Raw genomic sequence first — 17777 nt, 5'->3', positions numbered from 1 at the left:
TTCGTTTTTCCTCTCAACCACTCAATGCCAGCTCAGGAACATGGTATATATGTAACATGTTTTAGTCTAATTCAGTTTTCATTTAGATAATAATCAGTCACAGTGACAGTTAATTATCATTTGGCAGCTTGTCCTAGCATTTTCTAGCATGTATATATATATATATGATATTGATACTGTTATTGGTAAATGATGTTTGGTTAATAGTGGCTTACGTTACCACCAGGTGATTGTAATAACATCTGGAGTGGCACTTGTAGTTCACATATTTGTGAATTTTGGCTTTTTATGTTCGTTCTCAAACTTGGAGTTAGCGGGGCATGGTGGTTCAATGCACTCATCTTATTTACTAACACCACTTGTGGTGGTTGTCCGCTCACTTGGACCAGTTTCTCCATCGAAGCTTTCACAGGACTTTGGGAATTCGGTAAGCTCTCTTTGTCCTCCGAATCATGATCTGACATCTTGGAGAATTGGTATTATAAGATTTTAACTCTCATGACTGGAAATCTGAAGGATAAAAAAATTGATGTCGTCTCCCTGTCTATATGGTACGTCACTGAAGATTACTATACTAAATATGAAAAAAATTCATATCATATTTAATTATTTATTAACTATAATTGTATAATGACAATTAATGTTCATTGGTAGCATGTCGATACATGGACTGGAGCTGATGATTCCAATTGCTTTACTGCCCGGGACCGGGGATAGCCATTCTTTCGTATCATGACAACCTCGAGCATGAAATATAACACCCTCCGTTATCGTTTAAATCCCGATCACCTTGCCGGCAAAGAGAAACTCAGTTGGATGTGATGAATGAGAGAACAATGACAATCCAATGGATCAATTTACTGTGATTAGAATTGTAAACTTGCTTTTGGCACATGGTTTTTCAAAAGATTTGGCTACAGCCTTGGCATGAGGAACTTCACGACTATGTATTTCACGCTCCATCCATGTCACACTCAGATAGAATATGTTGTACATGTAACCACAAATCAAAGGGTGAGTTTTAAAAAAGTCTAGTAGAAGATGGAAAGGGAAAATAATTAACCTTTTCTTGAGAGTGCCATTCTCGATCAGCTCTTTGATCTTCTCCTTAAAAGGCGGTTCAGCATGGCCTTTGAAGCCCCTTTTGGTATCCATGAAACTGCAGTGTTGGGAAAATTATCCAATATCGATGAGATGAAGATGGTATTGGACAACTAGAAAATTTAAGAAGAAGACTCTTAATATTTAGGAAAGGGTTTACTACAAAGATTTTGTTTTTGGAAACTCTCTCTTACAAATATTTTCTCTCTTTGTTTTTCTTGATTCTTGGATGATTACAAATGGTGCTAAGCACCCCTATTTATACAAGTGAAGGAGCACACTCCAACAAGTTCTAGATTTCTCTAAATTATTATTTATTTCAAAATATCTAACTCCATAACTTTCTCTCTTCTTCTACACAATTCTTCTTCTATACTTCTCCACTTTTCTCTAGATGTTTCTTCTTCTTGGACTAAGGCTTGATTATGATTTGATTAGTTTTGGGCTTAAGGAGGGAAATCCAACAAGTACATTATCTTTACCACCGGATCCGGAGTCTCTGTATATATATTTTTGTTATTCAATCAAATTACAAATATATAATATTTGCACACAAGAAAAAGCAATAATGCAATAAACTGGAATTCTCTTTAAACCGGATTTATTTGTTATTAAACGATAGAGCTAAAATGGGTACTACAAATTGGTTTACCTCCAACGTCCTCTATATCCACACTGCCTAGAAGTTGTTCTTTCCATCTCCTCAAGCTTTCATCATCCTAAACAATTTATTTCAATGGTACCAAAAAGTGATTAGACTGTCGTCTAGGTTTTGAAAACAAAATTCACCTATTATTATGTAGGTCAGATAAAGAACATTAAAAGAATAAAAAACCAAATATGTAACATTTGTGGACTAACATAGTAGCATAGCCAAAATGCTATGTGTTATTATAATTTAATCAAACAGGACATGAGAGATCAAAACCTTGTCTTTCTCGAGCTGTTCTTTGAGAGCGATCATGGGACCAAGCTCAAGCTTCTTGTCTTCGTCTTCATCGTCATCATCAGTCGGACACAAAGAGCTGTGGCTGTTCTTTCTGCTTAACGTCCCTTTTCCCTTTTGATCTTCTGAAGTTTCTTCAGCTTTCTTCTCCTCCTCTTTCAAAACCATCTTTGTTTTCTTGATATATTGTTCTGATTTAATTTGGTTCCTAGAAAATTTCCACTATTCGATTTGATTCAATATGGTTTCCTGCAGTTGAGGAGACAACCATTTAGTTTAATTAAAGGATTTTTTTTGGTCAAAAGAATGAGAAGAAGGTAACAGGAAGAAAAATAAAGAGAGCTAAAAGATAGATCATGAGAGAGAGCTTTGGTGTTTTTGTTTGAGGAATGTTTAATATGGAGTTCGGAGAAAAGGTCATGCGGTGATCCTTAATTTAAGGTTTGTAGTCTTCCCGTTCACATGATTTATCTTCTAAAAATAAATGGTATAGCATAATTAATTATGCATACGTACGTGCATCTGAATATACATGCATAGACGTAGATCTCTATATACCCATGCATGACTGAGACCAGCGAACCGCGGTGGAGACTGGAGATAATTTGGTGTCTCCCGTCAAATGCAATATAGGACGAGAAAAAGTATTGGGCCATGAAAATTAGGCCCGAATCCCTCCAACACTTAAAGTACAATAAGAGCATCATTATGGGAGGGTCCCCAGGGTGAGTTCTTATCAGAATATAAGAACTCGTCTATTAACTTTTAACTAAAAAAACTAAGAACGGGTTCTTAAATAAGAGTTTTAAAAACTGGTTTTTAACTTTTTTTAGTTAAAAATTAAGAGACGGATTCTTAGATTCCACTAAGAACCCCACTCTAAAAACCCCCGAATAATCATGCTCTAAATGGTCTTTAAAATTTCACTTAATAGTTGTTATTCGAAGTTATCTAAATACTTTAATATAAAATTTAAACAGTTAAACATAAATTTCTGCTAAATACATATGAGTTGGACATGGTTATTTTCAAATTTTTAGTCTGTCCTAAAATTTAGAGTATTTCAAAGTTAAATATTTTATCCAGCTTTTCATTTTTAAACAAATATCTAGCACATTATTGCGGGCTGATTATTTTGAACCTCAGATTTTTAGGTTACATGCTTGTGGATTCGGAGGCGTCTGATGAAACTTCTCAATTTGGCAAACCTTTTCCTTCTGTGTAATGTCAACAATGGGAGATCAGCTCTGTTTTGACATGACAATTGGACCGGTCTTGGTCCTCTATTACACATTTCCGGAGCCAATGGACCTAGGGTGACTGGAAGTGGCGCTTCCTCTATGGTTTCACACGCGGTGTTTAGTGGAAGGTGCGCATTATCTAGGGGGAGACACCCAATATTGGTGTTGTTTCGAGAGTGCTTGCCTACTGAACCACCAAACGCTAATTCATTGCAGAATGACATGTTTGTTTGGAGGAACTCACCTACTGTCACTCCTTTGGATTTTTCCTCATCGCGCACTTGAGAGTCCTTACAAGTTCATCTTCAACGTGTTTGGCATAGTTTTCATTCAACATTCCAAAAACATTCCTTCATTGTCTGGGTAACGGCTCGGGACAGACTTCCAACCCGAGATAAGCTTCTGGCTAGAGGATTAAATGTTTCTCCTAGCTGTCCACTGTGATTCACATTATGAGGATCGAGACCAGTTATTTTTCAAGTGCTCTTATTTCTTGAAGTTTGGAATTATGAATTTAATATCTCTTAATCGAACCCTCCTCATGAGTTCAGTGACATCCTCATCTGGCTTTGTTCTGCTGCTACAAAGATTCATTCTTCGACTTCAAGACATATTGTCAGTTTGGTCAAAGAGCTCCAGCTTCTTTTAAGACCAAAGCCTTTTGTTTTGGATCGGAATTGTTCATCCAGCGGTTCTCTTCCATGCCGCTCAATCGAATCCTCAACCTATCTTCACCTATGGTTCCAGAGTTTCCAAGCATCGTTTATTGCGATTGCTTTTATCTTCTTTGGTTTTGGTTCATCATCCTTCACAAGTGTTTCCTTCGGTATCTGCCTTTTTAAATATATTTGGGTTCACTATCTTAACCATATTAGCTATATGTATGTCATTTTTGCTTGTACTGCGTTTTCAAAACGATGTCTCGCTTGGGAGGGGAAGAAAGATGAATAAAGAAAGTTTAAAAAAAGAACTACTACTTCACTAGATCTTTGTTAGTCCGCATCCTAAGTAATTTATGATCAGATATAAATCTTTGCTTATTGTCCCTACTACATCCGAGTTTGATACTCAAATTGTCTTTAGGCTCTAGTCACCATCTGGATATCAAAGTCAAGCCAAAATTTTGTAAGCTATTTCTGATTTCAGGCAAAATCGAACCCTTTCGGATTGACGACATTTATGAATATTTCCTTAATTTAATTTAAAAAGAAATCACATAAAGTTCATCATCATCAAGTCCTCAAGTGCCAACTATTTGGCTACAAAGAGATTCTCTTCTTGCGAAACCAGCCCTACAATATGAATCCCCTAACGTCTGCTGTATATCCTCTTTCTAAATCAACGGCGTAGAATCAAACGTATATAAAATATTATATATATAATTCTTGAGACATATATCCTTCAGCCTGTTCGGATTTAACGTTACACATGTTCAGGACATGCGGTTTTGGACACCAAAAGTGAATTATTTTCAACTTTTTCAGAACTTTTTCAGATCTACATCGTCTATTATTTAAATACAGAGTAGAGAAGTAAGGGATGGATGCATTATTGTGCTAAGAGATTGTAACCATTTTTTTTTTTTTTTGAAAACTGTATGTAACCATTATATTTTGTGACCAAATAATTACATTTATGGAACTTCTAAGTACAGTGATGGATGCATTATTGTGTTAAGAGGTTGTAAGTTTCTTTAATCTATCGGCATTGATCTTCGGGGTTATCTTATTCCTGAGATATCTTATTTTTCTTTTATTCCTCTGCCTCAGATTCCAATTTTGTAACAGCATCCCTTATGCATTATTGATGCGTTACTACTACCTTTAGTTATTTTTCAGACAGAATTAATACAAGAATTGGGACCCAGTAATGGGTCATATTAGCCGTCCAACTCCTTTTTACCAGCTTTTCTGCTGGCTATCTTTACAGATTGTACGAGAGCATCTTTATTCCATATACCCTATTAAGGATTTTTTATTTATTTTTAGTTTTTTTTCTAATTAAAAATAATAATAATTAAAAAATAGACCAATCGCAGGCCGCCACGTGTCGGTGGAGTCCGCATACAGTGCAAAACACACACAGCAGACGTCTCTTATTTTGTTCACTTTGCATACGGTTTTTTCTTAAACATGGACCCCCCACCGCTTTAAAGACGCATAAAAGGAAGCGATAATGGTGCTCTTAAGTATATTTGAAAGTTTGTTCACATATTTCCAAAACTAAAATCTAAATATAGATTTACCTTCTAAACCTAATCATACTAGATAAATTGATTGATTTAATGTCATTTCAATGACCAATAGCATCCAAAGTTGAAATATATCACTAACCAAACATATAGTAAGATATATTCATATATTTTCATGTTAAACTGTTTTAATTAAAAGATTAATAAAAGGGTGAATTGGTGAAATAACCAAAAGAATGCACTAAATATAAGAATGTAAGAATTTTAAAGAGAAAATATTATTAAAGATAGTATTTTGTTGTTTATATGTTTCATTTATTTTGGTTTTTACTATTTATGCTTATAGCTACCCTCTCAAATGGGTTTATTTAACCCAAACCAAGAAGGAGATGAAGTCGTGTACGTGGGTACACATTCACGAGGAATCCTACCTGGCTCACCCTCACATGGGCCCGCTTGATCTTGTAACCACGTCGTCAGTAATCAAATTATGGTATCGATTTTAAAATAGAGTGGTAGTACTAATTACGTGAAATGGAACCCTTATAATCAAATACACTAATTCTGATTATTAAGTTGAAAAAAATATAATTATTAAAGGAAAAAATGGAAATATTTAATAGTTAACATGATCAATAATCGTGAAAATGAAAAGTAGTAATTATTGCATTCTCTTTCTCAGACAATAATCGATCTCAATCATGATCAAAATGGTTTACATCATGGTCTTTAACCCTCGTTCAATTATGGCAGGTAAATTTTCATACCACATTAGTTTATTTTAAAATCAGAAAATTGAAACAAATTGTAGGAAAAATCAAATTTATTACAGTAAGTCTAAAAACAAAATGATTTGATTTTTGAATACATAAATAATGTGACCTCTAAATTTTATTCAAGGGTTCTTATTCTCCAAAATATCATTTTCACCAAAATTTTCAACCGGGTCATTATTTTTGAATTTTTTTTTTTTTTATAAAATTACTTGTATGTACATTGATATTCTAATTTACTTTTTCTCTGTTTAGTGAAATAATATATATATATATATATACTGCTTATTTGATTATTTTCATATCTCTAATAAAATATCTTTAAAAACTATACTGATAAGGCATAATGGTCACCACTCCGTACTCCAGATCGTATTTTATCAATTATAATCAAAGATGTGGAAATTAAAATATTAAAGCTGAAAATGTATTTATATGTATTGAGGAACTTGCATTTGTCCCTTTTCCCTATAAAGAACTATAAATTCGATATACTTTCATCAACCATTTTTAGCTATTAATTCCACCATTCGTTAGAGGAAAAATCAAAGGGTTAATTACAATCCAAACATAACTTGGAATTAACGTTATGCTGTCTTTATAGTTCATTCAAAATCTTTAGTTTCGATGCTTGGTTTAAATTCGAAACAACCACAATTAAATTTCACTGGACAATTTAGTCCCCACAACATCGACTCCAATAAAATTAAAACATGCTAGAGCTGCTAAAAAGTCAACATCCATAGTCTATGAAAACAAGGTTTTATATTATAGGGTTCATTGTCACACAAAGTGAAGAGAACATTGATCAATTGGCTAGCAATACACTAAAGCTACTTCCTCGCCGGCATTAATCAATGCAAATTTGACTGATAAATTTTATAAAAGACTTTAAGAACAGTAACATGAGAAGTTGTTTGTAACGTATAGTTTTATAAGAGTTTAACGTTAGTAAAACGAAAAGGTTTGTTGTAACGTTTATTGAGCCACAGCAGAAGCAAAACAAACACTTCTCAAAATATTATACTTATATAATGTTTGTAAAATAGAATTCCTTTTTATGAACATTGAATTAAAGTTCTTAAAAAAGAAGAAAAAAAGAATTCAAGTTCTTAATTAGTCGAAAATATATAACAATTTAACTTTTTCTAATAAAAACAATTCACAACTTGACGAGTATGATGAGGTTCAATATCTATGTGGCATGAGGTGGAAATTAGTACATAAACACTTTTATATAAGGAAAAGATGCTTTCATGTGCAATATTCATCATCGTGATTCGTTAAAAACATTGTAGACAAAATAAATTATTTTTGACATATATATTAAAAATAATCGTAAAGCAATCGCTTCTACTATAAATAGCTCTCCTCGACTAAACATCTTCACTCACCAAAACAGCACATACACTATTACTTATCTTCTCATTTTCTTTATAGTTTTCCTCTTTGCCTTTGTCATTTCGAAATGGCCAACGTTGAGGTATGATCTTAACTTAGTCAGTTTTATTTTTATTAATCAGATTCCTATCTCTATCTTTAATTATTTGTAAAAGCTAGTTAGATTTGATTTAAAAACTAGTTATTTATAACTATATACATATCATGTATAATGTCTATCAACAGCAAAATGGTTTTAGTACTAAGCGTGTGTTTGCTTCCAGGTTGAACAAGTGATTGCTCCAGCAGCAGAGAACGTTGAGGTACCAACCAAGACAGTGGAGGAGCCAGTTGTGGTTACCGAACAGGCGGAAGAAGTCGTGGCCTCTGCTACTGCTCCAGCCGCCGTAACTGAACAAGAATCCGAAGCACCAGTCGAAGAAACGAGCAAAGAAGTGGTTGTGGAAGAGGCAGAGAAAAAAGATGAAGAAACTGAGAAGAAACCAGAGGAGCCAAAGATAGAGGAGGAAGAAGAGAAGACAGAGACTCCGGTCGTTGTGGAGGAGGCAAAAACAGAAGAGAAGGAGGAGGTGACTGAAACTCCGGCGGTTGTGGAGGAGGAGAAGAAGGCTGAGGCAGAGGAAGTTGTGGCTGCTGATGAAGTCGCCGCCGAGAAGACCAAGGAGTAAAGCGGAAGAAACTATATATGACCTTTGGTCTCATTTCGTTATCTTATTAAAATATTTTATTTTATCAACATTTCATAAGTTTCTATCTTTATTGTGTTTATTATGATGAAATCAGATGTTTGGATAATTTGATGGTTGCTATATTGCTTACATGCTTGGTCTAGCTTTTTTTTTTTTTTGTCAGCAAGAAACTACTACTTGCCTACTTGGTCTTAGCTACAAAGTCCAAGCCAGGGCATGGAGCATGGAAAATTAAAACCGTTTTGCATTTACATGGAAACATTTACTCTTTAATTTCCCTCATTAACATTACTAAGTTTTCGTAAAATATTCTTAGTAAATGACCTTTTGTGGCGTTTACTCTTACAATAACCAAAGCGAATTTGGCACAAGAAAAGGACATATTAACTGTATGTATAACACAATGACGCCTAAGAATCTAATCAACGAAACTGAGTGTGTGTTTTATTCTTCTAATCATTCAGCAAGAGGAGTGCAATGATACAATTCTTGAGTGCAACAAGACCTCTTCAATTCGTTTTGAAATTTGGAATCGAACGAAGATGCCCGCAACCTAATCGTCCTTCGAAATAGTCAAAAGAGAATATAATTGATGATCCAAGTGATATACAAATCCTCAAATTTCTTTCCGTTTTTTAAAATGAAAACATAATCCGACATTTCCAAAAAGAACACCGACCATAAATGGATCATCACAGATGATTGTTCCCAGAAGTTTTTGAAAGAGTTATTCAAAAGTAAAGATAATAATTTCCAACATACCACTAACTAACAAAATATTCGTAGTATACATGAAAAAAACCATAGAACTAGGGCATTGATCAACAAAAAAATACTGAATAGTTTTAAAGAAATGTTCGGCCCATCTCACTTTACCGTATTAATCAGGCCTATCTTTAAACGAAATCTATGTTTTGCTTTTACTATAAAAGCCTAATTCCATTCATTAACTGAGCATGACTGGTGTTCAAAAAAAAAAAAACTGAGCATGACTCGCGTTTAACTTAGAAAACTAGATTCATGACTCGGGTACATTTTTTGTTTTATATATTTTGTTAGAAATTTAATTTAACTTTTGTGATTTTTATATCATATTTATATTTTTTTGTAATCATATTTTTGTAAAATATTTATCTTTTTTTTTTTTTTTTTTTTTTTTTTTGTTGATAATCCAGGGTTCCCCACTTACGTGGATCATTCCCTGGGCCCGGTTAGGCAGCGGTAAAATATTTATCTTAACTGATTAAAATATTTAACTCCCTGATAACTGCTTTTGCTAGAAGAAGTTATAAATTACAACATAGTTAGTGTTTTAATATAATTAGAAGCAGTTATATAAAAATCAGTTTTTTTAAAATGGACTCAACTAATATCAATAGGACATGTTCCTGTTTTAATAGTATTGATAGCGGTTTACTGGGATCAGTACCGGCCTTGAGGGGAAGCCAAAGAAGCATTAGTTTCCGGCCTTCCATATTATTAACAAATATCGGCCCTGATTTCATTAAAATGTCTTTAGTATAGTGGTTACTTAACATTGCATTTGTGTAAGGGGCCTAGGTTCAAATCGTGGTGGCAGCCTATTTTTCATATTTTGCTTCCAGCCTTCTCAAAGTCAAGACCGGTGCTGACTGGGATATGGGTGCGGAACGTCATATTTGCCGACGGTTGCGAAAGAAAAAAATTAAACCTTCGTTACAGACTGAATTGTGAACATAATATTTTACGTAAAATAAAATTTACGTAGGAAAAAAGGTTACTTAGGGGTAGCGGGCTTGATAAATTCAATCACCGAAAAGAACTAGATAGATTTCGACAAAGATAAATATTGGGCCAATTTGTTAATAACTTTAACAACTAGATTGATGTGGCCCATCAATAAGAGCGGACAGACTTATCAAATCAAATCTTAGATGCGAAAACTCGATCAAGATTTTAAGTTGTAACAATTAAAGATCACATTACTGCAATAAAATATCCTAAAATATGAATCCCAATGTTTATTTAATAAATAATAAGTATATGTATTCATATCATGTTCATGTTTCATTGACGACAATTATTTTCTTGTGCGTCATTGTGAAGTGGAAAATCTAAAATTTCAACGACGCTGAAGTATTATGTAGTTGCGGGAAGTTTTAATTAATGGTAGAACGTTGAAATGTCCATGTAATGTGAGCTTCTAGCTAGTGTCTCTTGGATAACTCCTCGAAGCGCCAATGGAGCTACGCTACGCGGAAACTTGGGATTTCTATGAAAATTTGACTCACAAGTTTGATCTATTTCAACGCTATTATATGAAAGAGACTAGAGAGAATAGTTGCCGAATATTAAACGTTTAAAAAGTGTTTCTAACTATATTATTTTATCGAAGAGAAGTTATTATTAAAGTGTAAAAGTTGAATCTTACAAACTAAGGTAAAAGTTCAATACTTCTTGATTATAACAAAACGTAATGCATATGGTGTCTACTATTACCCATATATTTATATTAATAATTTTTTGGGTCTCCACAATTATGCGTAGTTTACAAAAAACAATTAGAGGTATATTATATATTAAGTATGTAGAAAAGTTTGTAAGCTTTAATTCACTCTATATATGTAGTTTTTTTTTTTTTTTGTAAACTGTCTATATATGTAGTTTGTAGGTTAGAAATATATATTTCACAAGTCAATATTTTGATCAAAATGTATTTTCTGATTTAGTTATTCACTTATTCTACTGCTATTATCCAAGTGAACTTGAGTGAGTTATGGTAGTGGAGTGCATGCGATCCTCTGAGGTGAGAAGCTTCGGTTGTGTATTTATCAATTTTATCATTAGAAACTCACTAACACTCCTTTCTGCTTGAATTTTGTGGAGAGTGTCAAATGTAAAAATGTAGATTAAAAAGCTGCTAAGTTATGTTCGGGCAGTTGGAGGAAATCGTTTTTTGTTTGTTTCGTTTTCTTCGTGAACGCAATTTCGAGTGTTTCTTTGTTTGCTTGGCTCGGCTTGATCTCTCGTCTATGTCTTTCAAGTTTGTATTGTTACTTTTAGTCATGTTCGATTCTAAACTGAACGGTTAAAGTATCGATTGTTTTTGTTTTATGTTTTTATTTTATTTTTGTGGTGGACCAAACTTAGAAGTTCTATATTTTGTTTCTAACATTTTCTAAACTTCAATTTTCATTTCATGAAATGGTATTTCCATAACAAAAAACAAGAGTTGCTAAGTTTAAGCCGGCGTAAAATGAATTCACCACCCACTTGCTTAAAGTTTTGAGTTTATTCAGATCATCTCCATTCAAATATGAAGTTTTTTGCTCTAAAAAAAGAAACTTCAAATTTGAATTTTTGAGGAGTGAAACTCTATATTTGAAGTTTCGCTACTCAAAACTTTAAATTTGAAGTTTCATATTTTTATTTACATTTTGATTCCTACAATTACAAATCAGATTTATGATTATAAATATTTTCTTGTTTATTGTTTTAATCCTTATAAAAATTATATCTCATAAATATTTTAAGTTTTGTTTATAAAATTGAAGTTTATACATAAAATTAAATAAAACTTTAAAATAAGATTTAAAATATTTAAAACTAGATTTAGATAACAAAAATATACAAAAAAACTTAACAAAAAAGCTTTTAAATAATTACATGAAGACATAACTATTACACAAATTTAAATATTACAACAACACTAATAGGTAAGTTTGAACCAGAACCTTCAAAATTTCTAAATATTGTCCAATTTTTTTTTTGTGTAACTGAAGATGGTTGTTGTTGTTGTTGTTGTTGATGATATATTTTCGTACAATTATTTCTTGTTTATATGAATATATTCACGAGTATTAATATCATCGATAAAAGTTAGTCTTTTAGCAATATTTTATGTTTATCTTTTACTTTCTTGTTCTTATCTAATGTATTTCCAAGTATTAATATCACTCAATTTCAACAATTTTTATCTCTAATCTACAAATTAAAAATGAGGATAGCCATTTTTACTTCAAAATGCACTAGTAGATCATATATGCAATACGAAAATCACTTTATAGAATAATATGGTATTTGGATTGAAGTTTAATATTAATTAAGTTATTTTCTTTAAAATTTTATATTTTAATATAAAATTTTATTAATTAATATTGTTGTAATATGTTTATATATGTGCTAGTTATTTACAATTTTTTTATGAATTCAAATTAGTTATGATAAAAATAAGGACCATATTAGAAAATACAAATAGTTTTAAAGTTGAGTTTGAAGTTTTGATTTTGGAGAAAAACACCTTTAAACTTCAAATATAGAGTTTTTGAAACTTCAAAATAGAGTTCATTTTTGGAGATGCTCTTAAATGATACCATTTGTAATTTTGAAGGCTAAAACAATGTAAACGTTAAATAAACTAAAATAAATAGTGACAACTTGATTTTAATTTCCATGAATACTTTTGACATTATTTAGGTGTCTTTTTGAATATTTCTAGCAAACCTATAAAATTGGCTATGTTTTGGGTTGATCAAGTCTCCTCCTACTTTTATAGGCTAGTTAATATTTTCGTATTGGCTTTTCACAAATGGGTGTCTTCAGTTCTCTTGTATATACTTGAACCGAAACAAGACAATAAGATCGATCAAATATATGTTTTAGCATCATTTTTTTTTCCGGCATCAAACGGCTATTCTATTACTCAAACTTGAGGTGGTCTGGAAAGCAAAACCGGAATAGAACAACCAATAAAACATAAAGTTCTATGAAAAGAACGTATATACTTGAACCGACACAAGACAATAAGATCGATCAAATATATGTTTTAGCATCATTAGCCTTTAGAAAAAAGGTTTTAATTCAAGACGTGGAAACTTCATTGCAAGCTCGTACACATGAAATCCAGCTATAGGTTATCGGTTATGTCTCCTTTTTACGTGGGCTATAGGTTACATCTAACGCACAGAATTTGACTAATATATATATTAGCCTCAATATTTTAAAGAATTCTTTTTCAAAGAAAGAAAGAAATATCTTAAAGATGATTTGTAAGACAACTGTTCCCAGAAAAAACTAGGTCAGAATTTAAATACTTCACAAATTTTGAAAATAATCACGACCCTTTTAAAATATACTAGATTCTAACTCGCCCTTAAAAGTACGGATATATTTTTTGTTTTACATTTTTTTAGAAATTTAATTTTTGTATTTGTGTGTTTTTAGTCATATTTGTGTTTTTTGTATAATATTTCTCTTAAATTATTAATAAGACGTTTTAATAATTGTATTAAAATAGTTGGATCACACATATATTAATAGGTCATGTTCTTATTTTAATAGAATAGATTGGCCAACCGTAGAACTAAGCATCTATAATAACCAACAAAAAGTAACAGTAGCTAAAAATCGTGACCTTGCTCAAAATAGTAGCTTCTCGACCACTAAATCATATTGATAGGTTTATATGGAGACACATTAGTTGGGTAATTCTTCGGTTTCAAGGTTTTGGTTTCCTGATGTGGTAGTCAATTGATATAAGTTAAAAGTATGGTTTAAATCATATATAAGCATTCGTCTATATAAATTATGAACCTTTATGTAATTTAATTTCGAAAAAGTTTGACAACAAAAGAAATAAGGGATTGTTGATCTTGGAATTTTCCGCGTTTTAGATATCAATTTTTCGTATGTAATTCTTAATGCTGATGTGTTATAAGAAAGTTAAGGAGAGACAATAGTTTGCCTAAATAGCTCATGTTCTCTATATATAGTATTAAAAAGGCAATGTAGATTCACAAGTTCACAACATAGGCAATAATAAGTTTTGAAGTGGGTAAGAATCTGTAACACTCAACTTTCCAAAATTTAAATAATAAAAACTTCAAAGAGGATCTCTTTTGTCTGAATGTGTTGGCCAAATATTAAGGTGCTTATTTCCTGGTGATACCTGGATACCTATATAGAATCTTCTGTACCAGTTAAGGTGCTATTTGCTTACCCTCTTCTTATAAGCAACCCTTCAGTTGAGCATTTTGTCCGTTCATATATCAGGTAGTATAATTGACTACTATGCAATATATAACAGTCTAATACCCTTTCTCTACTACTATTATTCAAAATACAAGATATAATGATAATCATAACAGTTATATATATACAGGTTCACATAATCACATGTTTACGAACGACGATATTACAGAAAATATATTTTATAACACCAATAAGAATCGCTTCTGGTTTTCTTTTTCCGCTTAATTACCAATTCATGTAATAATACCATTTTCTTTTCAATTCATGCTTCTAACACTTGATTAGTTTTCACAATGTGAGTGTAGCCGTAAAATAAAATACTTACTGATTATTCTAATAGATCCAAAATGTGACACCGTTTAGATTTGGTGAAATAAAAATAGTTACGATAATTCATAATTCGACATGCTTGGAGAATTGATCTCTGACCTAAATCTATAGAGTAACTCCTCTGCAAGTAAAAATCAATAAATCATTCACTACTCCTAAATGTTGTTATTATTATTCATCAATATTGGACTCCCTACCATATTTCCTAATGTAATACTAACATTAACTTTCTCATATACTTCTCCAATTAAAAAAAATCAATGTTGATTTATTTTTGTTTACATGAGTAATATAATGCACATTCATTTTTATAATTTCACTCATATTTATGGGTTTTTTTTTAATTAAGAAAACCAAAATAAAAAAAATCATAGCATCTGTAGTTTTTTTCCTTAATATATACTAGGATCCAATCCGCATTGAAACGCGGCTAATATTTTTTCTTATTTTGTTTTACCAAATCAATTCAAATGATTGTATGTTCTTATCTTATGTTAAATATGGTTCCAAAGATCAATTGAAGCAAATATCGAACTGTTAATATATTATGGTACTCCTAAAAAAAATGTAAATGTTGATCGTGTATAGTCAAATATTTAATTACTATCATTTTGTTTAGATTTAATTTAATTGGTTTGGTTCTGTTGTGATTCAAGTTAGTTAGAGTAATCGGGCTGTTGTTATTATTGTTATGACATATGATATAACAATTTTAGTAAAACTATTTAAAATTTAAATAATTTTTTATCATATGAATAAAAATATGACTCTAATTTAGGTTGTGACTGTATGTCACTTTTAGAATAAATAAGAGAGTAATAAAATCATTTACTCTAAATTTTACCAGTCGGGTAAAAAAAATTCCACCTATTTGTTCTAATTATTGTCAGAAGAAAGTAAAATACATAAACAATTTTACTCCGGCTCAAACAAGAGTAATATCTTTGTTGTAAAAAAAAACAAGAGTAATATATTTACTCTTTTTGATTTTCTCTTATTTTTTATTATTCTTTTCACCTTTTTATTTTTTTCTCATTTACTCTATATTTTCCAATCATACTCTTAATAGACTAGATTAACGCTTAATAACTAATAAGATTAGGCCATCAGTGTTTTACCTTATAGGAAATTCCAATTTTCCATTGTGTGAACAAAATTATTTTATCAGCATCATCATAACTGTCGTAAAAATACTAAAATAATATTATTAAGTCAATCATTCCGAGTGGTATTGCCAACTTATAGAAGAATAAGTTGTAAGAATTACTAAAATAATATTATTAATGTGATCATGTGGACATTAACAAAAAAATAGCACTCTCCTTTCAGAAGACTACTTTTGTTCCAAAATATTAATTATTTTCATATATCGATAAATTTTTATATTTATTAGATATTGTGTAACCAATTAATTATGCACTTTTTCACTATTAATTGAATTACATCTAATTTAAATATTAAATAATACTTTTTGAAATATAACTTTTTTTTCACTGACTTTTTGAAATATAACAATTTTTTTAATTGTCGTGCTTCCAAAACAATTTTGTAAAAAAGTTGGCTCTTCCAAAACAACTTACATTGTGAAACATAGGGAGTAACGTTAGTTAACATGTTCTTACTTCTTAAACCTATCTAAAATCCAACACGTCTTGCCCCTTTTCAACAAAATATATGTATTTTAGTTATTTTTGTTTTATGAAAAGTATTGTTTTAACTTCTAGATTTCTAATGTATATATCATACCCAATTCATATTTTCCCCCTTATTTTAAGCTAATAACTTACAGTTTAAACCGGGTATTTTATCCAATGGTATATTAAAGTATGTTTGTAAGACAATTGAATTCCATATAAAATACGTTCAAACAACACTTTTTACTAAATATATGAGAATAACAAACTATGGCATGTTGACAATAAACAAACAAACTATGGCATTTTTATTTTTATTCTTAAAACTAGGACATTTAAACTGCAATTACATTTATGAATCTGAAAAATGCTAAAATCTGAATTACATTAATTAAACTGAAATGTTGAAGTATTATAAATCTTGTGCATATTCTATATTGTCTATTACTCGATCGAGATTTAATTTCTAAAAACAGTTGACGAACTTATTTTTTTCGTTTATGAGCATTGTAAACGTTTATACAAACGACCCCAATTAAATTGTCTTTGCCTAACTAAATTCAGATATAATTAAATATAATTGTCTTTTGAGAGCATCAAAAAGACCATAATAATAAAGTGTTTGGTTCGTTTCCAAAAGTACGACGTACTTTTAATTTTATTTCTTTTTGCAGTGATGCAAGGCATCTTTCACTTTCGATTCCTCTCTTCACATTATCTATTCGTAATCTTTCCTCTCTTCTTTCATCCATTTTTAAACTAATCTGTATATATATATAAATGTAATTTCAATGCGTCGGCTCTCAAAAAACATTTTCATGTACAAATGTGTGTTCGTTAGGTTCCAAACAGTTGCAATATTCGAATCTGAAACATGTAAACTGACACCATGTAATTCAATAAACTTTGTGGAGTAGAAAGAAACACAACAAACTTATTAATCCTACGTCACTACTTACACCTTAATCAATACATTCTCACATGTGAACTGACACCATGTAATTCAATAACCTTCTTTTGTATACATATACCATTAGTAATGGTAATAGTAACGGCCCGATCCCCCGGCGTCCGACCGAAGTTATCGAAAGGGCGTTATGCACACGTGTCTACTCATTTAGACAACCATATGTGTCTCGTTACTGGTCCCAAGAGTCGACGAACGCATAACCTTCTTTGAAATATCGTCACGCCCACATCCATATACTTCTACTTACAGTCCTGCGCACAGGGAAATGGAAAAGGAGGGATGAGCAACAAGTTACTCAGTGAAGTGACTCTACACCAGCCTGCCCGCATGACACTCTATACTACTCTATGCGGGAACTAGGGCTGACTAGCCACTACAAACAGTTGATGCATCTTAACATTTCATATCATCATCATTTATTTCCACACATTCAATTCTATACATTTCTAACAACCTAGCGATCAATCAGTACAATGATCTCACTCATTGTCA

At 31.3% G+C, this 17777-nt stretch overlaps 2 protein-coding genes across 2 annotated transcripts in view; one reads left to right on the top strand and one right to left on the bottom strand.

The window, feature by feature from the left end:
• Positions 1-2394, bottom strand: part of LOC106310762 (rho GDP-dissociation inhibitor 1-like) — a 5196-nt gene extending 2802 nt beyond the window's left edge. The window contains exons 1-3 of the mRNA XM_013747981.1: positions 2030-2394; positions 1754-1820; positions 1573-1600 (exon numbers count right to left, since the gene is read on the bottom strand). Of these exons, the coding sequence (XP_013603435.1) occupies positions 1573-1600; positions 1754-1820; positions 2030-2215 (281 nt within the window). The 5' untranslated portion in view covers positions 2216-2394. The remainder of the gene's footprint in view (positions 1-1572; positions 1601-1753; positions 1821-2029) is intronic.
• Positions 2395-7623: 5229 nt separating this feature from the next.
• Positions 7624-8471, top strand: LOC106309678 (histone H3.v1-like). The gene is made up of 2 exons (XM_013746765.1): positions 7624-7735; positions 7917-8471. Exons 1-2 carry the CDS (start codon positions 7721-7723, stop codon positions 8319-8321), a joined length of 420 nt encoding a protein of 139 aa, XP_013602219.1. The 5' UTR covers positions 7624-7720; the 3' UTR covers positions 8322-8471.
• The last annotated feature ends 9306 nt before the right edge of the window (positions 8472-17777 follow it).

This window comes from Brassica oleracea, chromosome C8 (genome assembly GCF_000695525.1).
Source record: "Brassica oleracea var. oleracea cultivar TO1000 chromosome C8, BOL, whole genome shotgun sequence".
NCBI lineage: Eukaryota > Viridiplantae > Streptophyta > Magnoliopsida > Brassicales > Brassicaceae > Brassica > Brassica oleracea.
The sequence above is the reverse complement of the archived record's forward strand: the minus strand, read 5'-3'. Positions and strand labels throughout refer to the sequence as shown.